This window comes from Mastigoproctus giganteus, chromosome 6 (genome assembly GCF_048544385.1).
Source record: "Mastigoproctus giganteus isolate SK-2022 chromosome 6, ASM4854438v1, whole genome shotgun sequence".
NCBI classification, from domain to species: Eukaryota; Metazoa; Arthropoda; class Arachnida; order Uropygi; family Thelyphonidae; genus Mastigoproctus; species Mastigoproctus giganteus.
The window spans coordinates 75,649,578-75,662,885 of NC_143580.1; the positions used below are offsets into that span (position 1 = coordinate 75,649,578).

Here is a 13,308-nt window from a genome sequence, read left to right on the forward strand (position 1 = left end):
GTAAAATTTGTCGTCGTAGAGCGAGCAGAGGATCGTGAGCTTCAGCATAAAGACTTTGGAAGGAGATGTGCTGTATGTTCCAAGAGCAGTGCATAGGCCACCGTGATAAATGGGGTCTAACCATTTCAAGGTGCTGGATTTAGCAGCGATGTAATCTGGAGATCCCTTAACCATGATCTTACTATAGGATGATATAAGTGAAGAAGAGTATGATGGTCAGCACCCTATGGGGTTGCTGATAATACTATCAAGATGTTTAATTTCTTGAAACAGGTCGTTCTAAGCTTTGATATGGTCAAGATTGGCCAATTTTTTATCGAAGGTTAAGCCAAGAAATCGGAGAATAGGTATGACATAATCACCCAGCTTTAAAACTGGGTCAGAATGGACATTACGTTTTCTACATAAATGAACTGCAGTTTTTTTTTTTTTTTTTTTCTTTTCTTTTTCAGTTGATAAGCGAAAACTGTTTTTTGCAGCCAAAGTCGTAATCCTTTTAAGAGTACCTTGAAATTGTCTCTCAGTCATTCTCCTGTTTTAAGAGTGGCGAGATATATTAAAGGCATCTGCCTATAAAGTAGTAAAATCGGTGGTTTAAACGGTCTGCATTGCTGAGTTGATTTTTATAATGAAGAGGGTAGCACTTAAAAGTGAGCCTTGTGGTACACCTTGGATGAAGTTATGGGAACGCGGACGTGGAAAGACCGTGCTTCAGGAGGTTCTGTATAAACTTTGAGAGATTGCTCCTTATGCCTAATGTGTATAGGTCGTGCAAAACTGCATAATGCCTAGCTGTATTAAGAGCTTTCTCATTGTCTGAATAAACTGTAGTAAAATGTTCTTTTCTTACAAATGCATTACGAATCTTGGTTTCTGTTGGAATCAAAAGGTCTAAAGTAGAATATTGAAGTCATTGTGATATGCTGTTAAGATTCTATTTGATTAGTGACCAGGGTGAGAAGAGAGTTTACCATTTTTCTAGACAAAAAAAAAAAAAAAAAGGAAAAACAAATTATTATATTAGGGTCACCTGGTAATTTCTTACGTATATACCCATATTTGTGTTTTGTAAATTGCTTTTGTTATTTGGTCGATTTGCCTGTTTTGCTGGACGAAAAAAAACCCAGTTTCTGGGGGGGAGAAACCTTGCTATATACGCCTGAGACCGACTAACTCAGCCACGGAGTGAAAAAAGTCCACTATAAAAAATTCCTTGCGTTATCGACGGGATTCCAACTCGGTCTTTTTCCACCCTGTGACGAGACTGTGTACTACCTGCGCAGCATTTTTCCAGACAGCTGGTGAGGGCATTAGGCAGGTGACCGTTGGCTCATTAAGTCTTTGCCAGGTTTTAATAAATCTGTGACCTGTGCATGGAGCCAGGTGTCAGGGAAAGCGCTTTCTCTGTAACTATCCGGTTATATAGAAGGAGTAAAACATGAAGGACTTTTCACTGAGCTCTTTTAACACGACTCCATCAGGTCCAGCATCACTAGGTCTTGAACTGTAGGGAGCAAGTCGTAGTTCGATTATTGAGAAGGGACAGTTTGTAAGATTCATGAGGATCAATTTCAAAATTTAATGTCTGATTTTCAGCACAGGACTTTAATTTCAGGAAGGCTGGTGAGTAAGAGGATATGGCAGAAGTTTGAGCAAAAGACTCTCCAAGAATGTTGGCTACCTTGAGGTAGCAAAACGTTATTGCGCGTTACCTTAAGTATGGAGAGATATCAAGGACGATATTTATTTTATATTTTACCAGCATTTTTCTAGATGGTTTGCGTTTTTGTGGACCTGGTAACCGTAGAAGCGAAACGTTTCCACGACTCTCTTTTTGCTTGCTAGCGCATTGGCTATGGCTTTAATGCATGTCACTCCTTAAATTGACTCTTCTTGCAAGTTATAAGACTCTTTATATAAATTCTTTATTGCTGATAAGTACAGAACATGTACTAGAGACAATAATACTCATCACGGCGACATGGCCAGGAGTTTTACATTATAATATTGAGATTAATTGGCAAAACATTTTTTACCATTACATGGAAATTATTAGTTACACAAATTAAACATGTAAAAATGAAATTATAATAATGAAAATATGAGGACTGAACGTCATATGGAGGAAGTTATCCAAGTTCCGACGATGTAATCCACTCGAGGAGCATGTGACGGTATTTGTAGTCGGTAGCCATTTTTTGTAGGTCCACTCCAAGACGGAGCAGTGCCTGAATTTTGGGGAGTGCCTGGGCAGGTAGGAACCGACTACACAGTTTCAGCCGGTTGTATTTGAGCGTTAGTGTGGGCTCTGACCTCAAGGATGGCGGAGGATTGTGCCGCTGACAGAAATTCCAGATGTTTGGGGCGTTTATCACTCCTGTGTACATTTTTACTGAGGTCATTAAACGCCTGCTGTCAATTAACCTCGGAAGCCTGGGTACATTTAGCTGCTCAGCCATGTCAGTTGTTCTCAATTGAGGGGGTCGGCGATGCTTATTTGGGGCCCATTTCAGGGTCCAGTATTCACACGAGAACACCGGTTTTTGAAGAGAGGGCGACGCAGATGCCCAGATCTCAGCTGCATATAAAATAGCCGGATAAACAGTGGCTAGAAGATATCTGGTAGTGGTTGCGGCATCATTGGAATGAAGTAGGTGTTATTTCGCTCTCCAGCGTAGGGTGTTAAATCGCTTCCGGAGGTATTCCGTGTGAACATTAAATTTCAGCTTCGGATCAAAATAGATACCGAGATCCTTATGGCAGGTAACTACTGGGATGAGAGTACCTAAAACTGAAGGTTGAATTATTGTTGGTTGGTGTTTCAATGAGTATATCATTATTGCAGATTTTGAAGGGTTAAGGTTTAATCCAAACATCTTCAAGTAAGTTGAAAGGTCGGTCAAATTCTCTGTGATGGAAGACGTAATTGCCATTGGGTTTGCAGACGGTGGGATTAAGGTCACAAACTTTATATCGTCGGCATATATTATAGCATCATCACGAAGACGCATGAAAGGAATCAGAATGGCTGAGAAGAGAAGGCCAGACAGGACACCACCTTGTGGGACTCCTGCATTGATTTTTCTTGTAAAGTGGGTTTTCTTCAAAGTGAGGTGGACACTTTTTTATTATTATTATTATTAATTATTAAAATCAGTTTATTTCCCAAGAAACCTTGGGTCACCCCGGGACGGAGTGACCCAAGGTTTCTTCTATTCTTCAATAAGGCGGTGAGGAAAGCTAATAGGTCTCCATTAATCCTGAAGAAGAATTGTAGAAGACTGAGAAGGGCTGTGACGTCTAGACTGTCAAAAGCAGCTTCAATATCGGCGTACACTATAGCTAATTCAGATTTATTTTCGAAGGCTTGAAGAATTGATATCTGTGCGGCCATGAGGTTTGTTATGGTGGATCTATTTTTGACTGCGAAATGGAACTGTTTCAGCTTCTGTGGCATCAGCTGTTTGTTTAATGCTGGAAGGAGTGCCTTTTCTAGAAGTTTCAGGAGAGTGGAAGAAGTTGAGATTGGTCTGAAATCTTTTAGGCTTGTTGGTGCTTTAACCTTAGGTAGTGGCCCCACAGAGTATTCATTCCATTGAGCAGGGAAAACGCGTGTGCAAAGAACTGAGTTGTAGATTGAGAGTAATGCATCTAGGATATAGGGGCTAAGGCATTTAATTATGAAATGAAGTATCTTATCACAGCCTGCGGTACTAGATGGACGCAGGGAGTTAATTGCATATATCAGTTGCTGTCTTGTGATGGAAATTATGGAGAGGTCATCAGTAGCAGCAAATTGAGAGTTTTGGAGAGGGATTTCAGCAGAAGCGGACTTGGTTTTGAATCTTGAAATGTAGTTCATCCAGTTATCTAGATCAAGATTTGAATTAATGCAACTGTGTCTTGATGAGTATGGCGCTTTTCCTTTAGACAAGGTAGTATCGGTGTATCTCTTTATTGCTGATGCCTTGAGTCTGTTGAACATAGCTCTTGCTCTGGAGTATAGGATTCGATCTTGGGTTGTGCCAGAGATTTTCCACTGCCTGTGAAGGTACTGCTTGTTGTGGAAACTGCGCGCTAGATCTTTGGTCCACCAAGCTCTAGTTCTTGGAGAAATGTACGGTTTTGGCTGTGCATAGAGGATGACTGTATTTATCCATTTTGTGATTAGGTCAACTGCGAGGATTGGGTCACATCCATCAAGCACATGCCATGGAATAGACTGCGCTGCCTCGAGGCACTTTTTTGGATCCAGAAAATTCGGAGAGAATATGATTTTCTTTTCAACAGTATTACGGCAATTGAAGCTGGGCATAGGCAGAACAAGAAGTAATGCAATTGGGTCGTGATCTGAATTGAAGGACGTTTCTGGTGGAATGTCGACTCTGCAAATTCCACAACATAGAATCAAATCAAGGCGATTGGCGCCTCTCGTTGGTTCCTCATTGATAATCGTGAACTTTGATGGAGAGAGATTGTTCATTAGTCGTTGAAGGAGAGGGCTCAGGTGAGGTGGAAGGTTAAAGTCGCCGCAGAGAATGTGCGTAGCAGGAGAGTGTAACTTACACTCATTATCCAGCTGGTAGCATCGTCAATTGTTGCAGTAGCTGGAGCTGGGGGAATGTAGATTGCCACTAAATCAATTAAACAGGCATTAAACTTCACAGTCACGAGTATTGCTTCATAAAATAAGGAGTTGCTAGATGTGACGTGCACCAATTTCAGGTTGGAATCCTTGACGAAGATGGCAACACCGCCGCCTCTAGATTGAGATCTTGATGTGAAGAACGATGAAAAACCAGCGGCCGCAGCATAGGCTATTGACTCCTGGTCAGGTTCAAGCCATGTTTCTGATAGACAAATTACATCCTACCTTACTCCTACCTGTTCACTTAAATAGGACGGATCAGTCCTATTTTTATTTATTTAGTTTTATTTTTATCTGTAGATTTCAATTTAGCGTTTTGTGTTCTCTTTATGTAAATTTACTTTTCGCTTTACTTTGAAAATGTATACTCCAAGCCTCTGCTTTGAAGCTGTGTAACAATGCTTTGTAGCTGCACCCTCAGGCACGTTTGATTGCTGTTTTTTTTAGCTGTTAACAATAATAATAATAATAAATAATAAAGGGTGATATGCTTTAAAATCTGCAGTAATACAAACGGGAGGAGGGAGCTGAGATACAAGACTTTCAAGGTCACTGTAAAAGATGCCTTAATTAGGCCGAAGATATAAGGAGATATTGATAATAGCAAAACGGAAGGATATTCGAGCTGCTGTAGCTTCTGGATTCGTGCGGGAAGGAACGTTGGAGCAACCACTCCATGAACCGAATTGGTTACATTAGAGACACAATCGTTTCTGTAGATGACATGATGTTTAAGTGATGTAGTAACAGATGCTGTTAAGTTAGTTTCTTGAGTCAAAAGGTAACAGGGTTATACTAGACACGAAGATCCTCATTGTCTTCAAGGTTGCTGCGATATCCTCTACAATTCTATTGAAAGAAACTGGGAATTATTTAGAATTAGTGCGTCCCTCAATTTCTGTCCGAGGACTATGTCTTATGGCTATGAGATTTTTTCCCCCTGGAAATATGGTCTTTCTGTGTTTATTTCTTCCTTTGTGAAGAGGTCAAGAACTGGATCTCCTTGCTGAGCGCTTTCTTCGATTTTTGCCTGCTGTGTCAATCTGTGTAGTATCATCAGGAGCGTTTCCTGAATACTATGGAAAAGTATGTGTGTTGAGTTGTGATTGGTGTGTTAATGGTCTTGTTTATTTTAGTTGTTTTTATTAGATAAGGATACACTTTCCAAGTGACTGAGCCCAATGTGACACTGATCTGTTTGGGGAAAATGTTACTTTTGTTTGGCTACCAGTCGTTATTGTTCCTTGGACAGCAGCAGTTATTGGTGCTAACTTTTGAATTTGTGCGACAGTAGGTCGGGTGTTAATTTGAACCTGTACCGATTTTTTGGCTCCTTGGTAAGCGGTGTTTTGTTCGGCTCTGACCCATTAAATCTTTTTTCATTTTTCCAGAGAGGGCAATCTCTGGAATAAGCGATGTGGGACCACTGCAATTTCAGCATTTATACTGCTCTGCCTTACAGTCCGGGGGAATGTGCTCACACGGACTAGCTATTTTAGCTACTTCTGAACTGCACGCAGCACAAGTAGCTAAACTTCTGAAGACATTTTAGGAATAGCTAAATTTTTGGCATTTGAAACAACGTGTTGGGTCAGGAATGTATAGTTTTATTTGACAGTTGAAATACCCTGCGTTGATGAATGTTGAAGGTTTAGGGTATCAAATGTTAGGATTATGTTCCGGGTCGGAACTAGAGCGGTGTTTTCTTTAGTATACTGTATATGTGCTTTATACGTATAGTTCCTTCCCTAGTCTTATAATTCATTTTTAAACTCTTCTTCTGAGAGGTTTATGAGATCCTACTGGGCTATGACACACCTCGAGGTGTTCTGAGTAGCATGTGGGGAAACAGTAATTTGATGATATCTTCCAAGGGATGTGATTTTTTTTTTGGAGCTTTCTGATTGACGTTCATCTGAGACCTCAACGACCAAGTCGGCAGATGTTTTCTAGTTATTTCTGAATTATTTTAAAAGGCGTGAGACTGCCTACAGACTGTTCTTGAGCAGAGTGAACATACAAGATGCATTGGAGCTCCTGTTTTAACAGTGTAAATTTTTTTGGCGTTTAGCACTGCATGAGTTAGTCTTCTCTGTCATGAGTGGTCATGTTAGGATCATTAGATCTTGTAGCTTTTGGAAGACCATTTTCTCCTTTTGACCCTGGAAAGATGATTTTTCTTCTTCACAGGTTTTTGGCTGCCACGGGCAGAAGCAGTGCTACAATGGTGATCAGACTGCTGAGTTAGTTTGAATATACAGTATAATGTCTGATGCAATACCCATAACAGCGACAATGCTAGCGGTTTAACATAAAAATTAACCAATACAGGAAAAATTACATAAAACAAAATATTAACATGGGAAATGAAAAAGCTATTTTTTTTCATTCTACACACAGCGCGATTTAAAAACGATGGCAGTCACTCATCTGAAGACGAAAGCTGTTCCCTCATGATGTGTCTTCTGTAGGATTTGTCCTCTATAAAATTTTGTAGTCGACATCCATCTCCTGGACGTTGTAGAGCATCTTCATGGGCAGAAATCTGTCGCCTATCCTGAGCCTCCACGCCACAGACTGCAGAGAGTGAAGGGCTCTTAAGGGTTTCTGCGGGGGGATTCTTCTTGGAGGATCCCTCCGAATGGGTGAAAATCCGTTCCGAGACTTTTCTGTAATTAAGTAGTCTGGTAATATCTGAAGTGTGTGTGGGGCGTGGAAGTTTATGCTGGAAGAGGACCCAGCTAAGAAAACAGTACTCATCAGATGCAATGGTTTTCGTTGCCGACGCCCAAATTTCAAATCCGTAGTTGATGACTGGCTGCAGCAAACGGTATATGTATTGGAGCGTGTACTCGGGCTGTGTGACATGAAGGAGGTATTGTTTGGCAAGCCAAGTCTTCTGGATAGTACTATTAACAAGAAATAGAAAGATAAATTTCCCTTCTGGGTCTCTGGTTACTTCTGTATAACTAATTAAGGAAACTAGTATGGCACTTAGCTGATTTATAGAGCTTCTTACTGTATCGTTAAATTGTATCTTTTGAATGTTGGTTTTAAAATTTATGCACATCCGAATATGATTCATCACTGCCTTCAGTTATGTCGCAACGCGATTTTATTTTTCTCTGTTTTTTCCCCCTTCTTTTAAGTCAAGTGTCAAATATACTTCCGAAAGTAGCGATGAACTGAAAATCAGGATTACTGAAACTGTAGTTGCTATTGAAAATGACACACTGTAAGCAGTGAAGAGCAATGTTTTAGTTAATCTGTTTTAACGTCTATTTTAATGGACAGCATAGAAAAAATATAAATTTAAAGGAGTAAAAATATATAATAGTATGTCATATAGCAAGTTGTAACTGCCAAGTGCATGATTTTCTTGGCTCACATTTCTTTTATTACAAAAATAAAAGTGTCACATGTAAATACCCTACCTGCATATAATTTTTCCTGTCATATTTCATGTGATTTTAAGACACTGCGTATTATTTATAAATCTTTCTAGTTAGTAAATTCTCAGTTTTTCAATAGCTGCTGAAGAGGCCGAATCACTACTTTGTATTATAACACCCCATCGGGTTTATGGATAGTGCCTACTCGAACCCACAGCTTGCGCGACTCCATGGTCATTCATAATTACTCTGTCACAAGTCTTAAAATATCTATTGCATCTTCATACCTGATCAAAATCAAATATGATCTCATTAAGAAGACGAATACATTCCACTCCGTTATTGATATCTTCAGAATAGAAGCTGGCGAAGTTTGGGATTGAAGCAAAGAGAACTCCACAGCAGGAGTAAGACTGAGCATATAGTTCCTAAATGTAATGAGAACAAACATTTTAAAAGTATTTTGCTTACACTATTTAGTAATACACAAGGTGTGATCAAAAATTTCACGGATGGTATTATAAAACAGAAATGAGGCCTTATCGGATATTTCATGCTGTTATTCTGAAGTCGTCATCTCCTCGAGACATTGACACAGACTTTGATATTTCCTTATCTCATGAAATATGAAATCTTTACCCTGCCAGTGTAAATTTCAGTTTCGAGAACAGTCACGGGGAGCAAGATCTGAATAATTCGCAAAGTATGTGGAATACAGTCTTGTTGCTGTCCGCCAATTCAGGTTGGCTTGACCAAATCAGTACTAATATTTGTACTTTTGATGTTCTCATCGATATTAATATCGATGAGAACATCAAAAGTTTGTTCCACTGAACCAAATTGTCAATCCGCATTTCTATGAAGAAGTAATGCAACGGGTACTGGAAGATTTCATTTCATACTGTGAAACAGTTTATGTAGCATTTTAATATCAATGTACACTCAGTGATTACTGAATTATGACCACCTACCTAATACCGTGTTGGGCCACCATTCGCACAGATAACAGCCGAAATTCGCCTAGACATTGACTCCACTAGATTGGAATCTGTAGCCATGCTGCCTTCAGTGCTTTCCACAGTGTACGTAACAAATGACTGTTGCGTGTCATTACGCCTCACTTCCCCTCCCTAAACACCCCACAGCTGTTCAACTTGGATTGAGGTCAGGCGAATTTGGAGGCCAATCAAGATGGGCTATATCTTCACTGTGTTTCTCGAACCACTCGTGCACAGTGCGGGCATTATGACACGGCGCATATAAGAGATATTACATTATCTCTTTGGAATGTCCCGTTTCTGTCCGAAAAAAAATGCAACATGGCCGGGTGCACATGGTCTCCAAAGTGCTGCCGTTAGGGATACACTTAGTTGTGACCCACCTCCCCGTGGTGTAGACGGACATTGGGCAGGCTTTCCAGGTGACCGCCTGCCCGATGACAAAGAGGCCAGAAACAACTAAACAGCAGAGCTACCAGAGACAGAGAGAACAACTGGTCAGGTGTTCAGTCCTGTCCTCCCCTCAGTAATTAGCCTTGGAATTTCGCATTTGTTGTTCCTCATCAGGGGTCCAATATACGCCGTTTTTCTTTTCTTTATGCCCTTCAGCAATTCCCGGGTTTTTCCAGTCCTCTGTAGGACACTCTCATTGCTCACTCTTGCTGTCCATGGTGTCTTTAGCATTCTTATGCACTTCCGCATTTCAAATTCTTCTAGTTTTCCGAGGTGTTAGTTTTCACTCTCTATGTCTTGGCACCATACAACAAAACTGACCAAACGTAACATCTCATCATCCGGATTCTAAGGTGGGGATATCCAGGTTTCCATTGCACAATACAGGTCTCATTTTAAGAAAATACTGCCTGGCCATTTCTCTCCTCGCTTTTATTTCCATATCCTGTTCGTTTTTGTCATTGATCCAACAGCCTACATATTTGATTTTGTCAACTCTCTCTATCAGCCTTCCGGTTAACATGAGGGTAGGTGTTGGCATTGCCCCATTAAGGATCGTGAGCTTAGTCTTGTTGATATTAATCCCGAGACCCATTTCACTTTCTTCACTCACACGATTGAGGAGTATCTGTAAGTCCTGTTGTTACTTTATACAACTAATATGTACAACATATTATGTCAAAGTAGAGTGTCATCTGCATAACAAAAGTTGTTAATCACTCTACCATTGACAGAAATTCCTTCATTTATATCATCTAATGCTCTCTTGAAGATGACGTCCGAGTAAATGTTAAACAGGAGGGAAAGAGTACACATCCTTGCCTCATTCCATGCTCAATGTTGATGTTGTCTGTCTTTCGGCCGTCAACTACAACAGATGCCGTTTGGTTCATGTAGACGTGTTTGATTATTCGAACGTCCTTTTCATCAAGGCCAGACTCCTCAAGGATCTTGAAGAGTTGAAGATCTTGAAGAGTATGTTGGACTCAATCAAAAGCCTTCTCAAAGTCAATAAAACGAAGATGGACATCAATCTGTTGTTCTCTGCGCTTTTGTACTATGATCTGGGCACAAAATGTACCTAGTCCTTTCCTAAATCTAAACTGCACATCGTCCATCGATTCCTCACAATTCCTGAAAATCCGATTTTTAATTATTTTTAGGAACATTTTGAGGACTTGGCTCATCAAGCTGATTAGTCTGAAGTCTCTACAAGTCCTGGTGTTTTAGGTTTTTGGGAAGTGTGATGAATGTTGATGTCAGCCAGTCCCGATGGACGTTGCTTATGTCGTAAATTCTGTTAAATAATTCAACAAAAATGTCGGTGTTTTTGTAGTCGGGCAATTTGACTATTTCCGCTGTGATTTCATCAAGTCCTGTGGCTTTTCCCTTCATTGATTTAATCACCCTCTCCACCTCGGATCTTAGGATGGATGGATGGCCCGACCACTGCATTATTGTTGTTATCTAGCTCCTGTTCACTGCCGGCGAAGAGGTCTTTTATGTATTTAGTCCATATGTCCAGTTTTTCTGATTGTTCCATGATAATCTCACCTGTGTCATTTCGGATTGAAGTTGGTTGTTTCCTTCTATTAATTCCTGAGATCTCTTTAATCTTTTTGTGAAGATTGAAAGCATCATGTGTTTCTTGCAGAGCTTCTATTTCTCTGTATTTTTCTGTGATCCAGCTCTCTTTAGCTCCTTTAATTTTGTTCTTAATCAGTCTATTCTCCTCCTCGTACTTTAGTGCATTGCAGCTGTTAAATGCTCTGCGCTTCTCCGCGAGTGTCAAAATTTCATCTGTCATTCAGTCCTTCTTTAAACATTTTCCATAACCTAGAACTTCTGAGTTCGTTTCAGTCAGAACAGATTTAAAACTCTTAGAAAGATCTTCCATTCTCCTTTCCTCCTGCCTATGTTGCATTCTTTCGTTAAGGCACGTCTTCATTAATTGATACGTTTCTGGATTTTTTAACTTCTCCAAGTCAACTTTCTTCATCGATTGCTTTTTCTTAGTAGCCTTCAATCTCAGCTTGATTTCGATTATGACTGGGTTGTGGTATGAATCAATCAATCTGCACTGGGGTATGTCTTGATGCTTTTAATACTGCTCCGGAAACGCTGATTGATCATAATATAGTCAATTTGGTTTCTGACCACGTTTTGTGTGCTGTCTAGGGACGATTTCCATGTGCAGAGCCTTCTCTTGTGGAGTTGAAACCAGGTGTTAGCAATCATCAAGTTTTCCACTTTACAAAATTGTATCAGCCAATCCCATCTTTCATTCCTTGCTCCAAGACCAAATTCTCCTACAGTTTCACCAGATCTGCCTTTTCCAACCTTAGCATTCAGATCTCCCATAACAATATTTAGGTCTTGTTTCTTTGTTAGTTTGACTACTTCATTCAGCTCTGTATAGAAACGTTCAATTTCCACATCTTCCTTATCTCAGCCGTCGGAGCATATACTTGAATTATGTACGGGATATCGCAACTTATAAGGTGTGTTTTTTGCAGATTGTGGGTACAGGCAGTCAGCTGTCTAGATGCTAGCTCCCTAGTGACAAAGTGGCCTGACACAAACAACGTATACTACAGTACACGTGGTATCGTCACCGTCCTCCCCAAACCGAATGGAAAAGGCCGGGTTCGATTCCCGTCGATGACGCGAGGAGCTCTTATGTGCTTTTTTTTTCACTTCGTGGCTGTGTAAGTCGATATCATGCGTAGATAGAAAGGATTTTATCCCGGAGAAACTGGGGTTTTTCGTCCAGCAAAGCAGGCAAACCGAGCAGCGAACACACGCAATTTACAGACACAATACACATGGGTAGTTGCAACTGTCTTTTCAGGTGACCCTAATATAATAGTTCCGTTTTTTTTTTTTTTTTTTCCCTTAGACCTCACCAGTGAAACGTTGGTACATACATACTAGGGGCCTAGTTTTTTCCGACAAAGTTTGTCCCATATTCAGCAACCGCCGCCACCTTTCTGGATAGTGGATACCTTGCATGATGGATCCGTGGACTATTATTACTTGCGCCACACACGAAGGCATCTGTCGGCGTGCTGCACCAGGTCTTTGGATTGCTCCGACCAGCACACTCGTTTCCAGGCCCCCAGTGTCCAGCCAACTGTTGTCGACACCACACAATTCGCTGTTTGACGATAATCACCGGTGAGGAGAGTGTATCTTGGGTCGTCTGCTGTAGAACCCTATACGTCTGAGTTTGCGGTGCATCGTCATTTGGGATATTGTTCTTGCATTCCCCATATTGTAATTCGATCTCATCTGTCGCACAGTGATCTGCCGTTGAGCCTATACACTGCGCTGAACCCTTTGCCCACTACGAAAAACCCATCTTGCGTATTCCTTTACAGTTCTGTCGGCTGGAGGTAATTTGATCCATTCGAACCCCTTCTTTGTATACGTTAACCACAATGGGCCGTGAGCAATCGACAAGGAGTGTCGTGTCCGATACGAACGCACCCAACGACGAGCTCCCACAATCATGCACTTTTGAAACTCGTGATATCTTTACTACGTCCCATATTTCCTGCTTTTATCACTTTTACTTGCGCGACCAGATGCAAATTACCACTGCTCCAGCGTACGAAGCTGTTCGGCTTTTTATATTGCGCACAATGCGGCGTAGTCCATTACGATGGAGTGGTCAGAATTCAGTGATCACTGAGTGTATATTTGTAAATGTAAAGATGTATATTTATAGCTGGTTGTTGTTGTTGTTGTAGTAGTAGAGTTTTAGGAGCATCAGCGACTAAGGCCATATTGTTCTGTGTATACTGTTTGTAAATTG

General features: G+C 40.7%; 1 protein-coding gene across 2 annotated transcripts in view; it reads right to left on the reverse strand.

The window, feature by feature from the left end:
* The window catches only part of LOC150084415 (adenylate cyclase type 8-like), a 405,296-nt gene that overhangs the window by 51,768 nt on the left and 340,220 nt on the right, over positions 1–13,308 (reverse strand). Inside the window, exon 18 of one of the 2 annotated variants that reach the window (XM_090375212.1) lies at positions 8,328–8,468. The exons of the other annotated variant lie outside the window; for it this stretch is intronic. Coding sequence (XP_090231338.1) covers positions 8,328–8,468 — 141 coding nt within the window. The remainder of the gene's footprint in view (positions 1–8,327; positions 8,469–13,308) is intronic. 2 annotated transcript variants of the gene reach the window in all.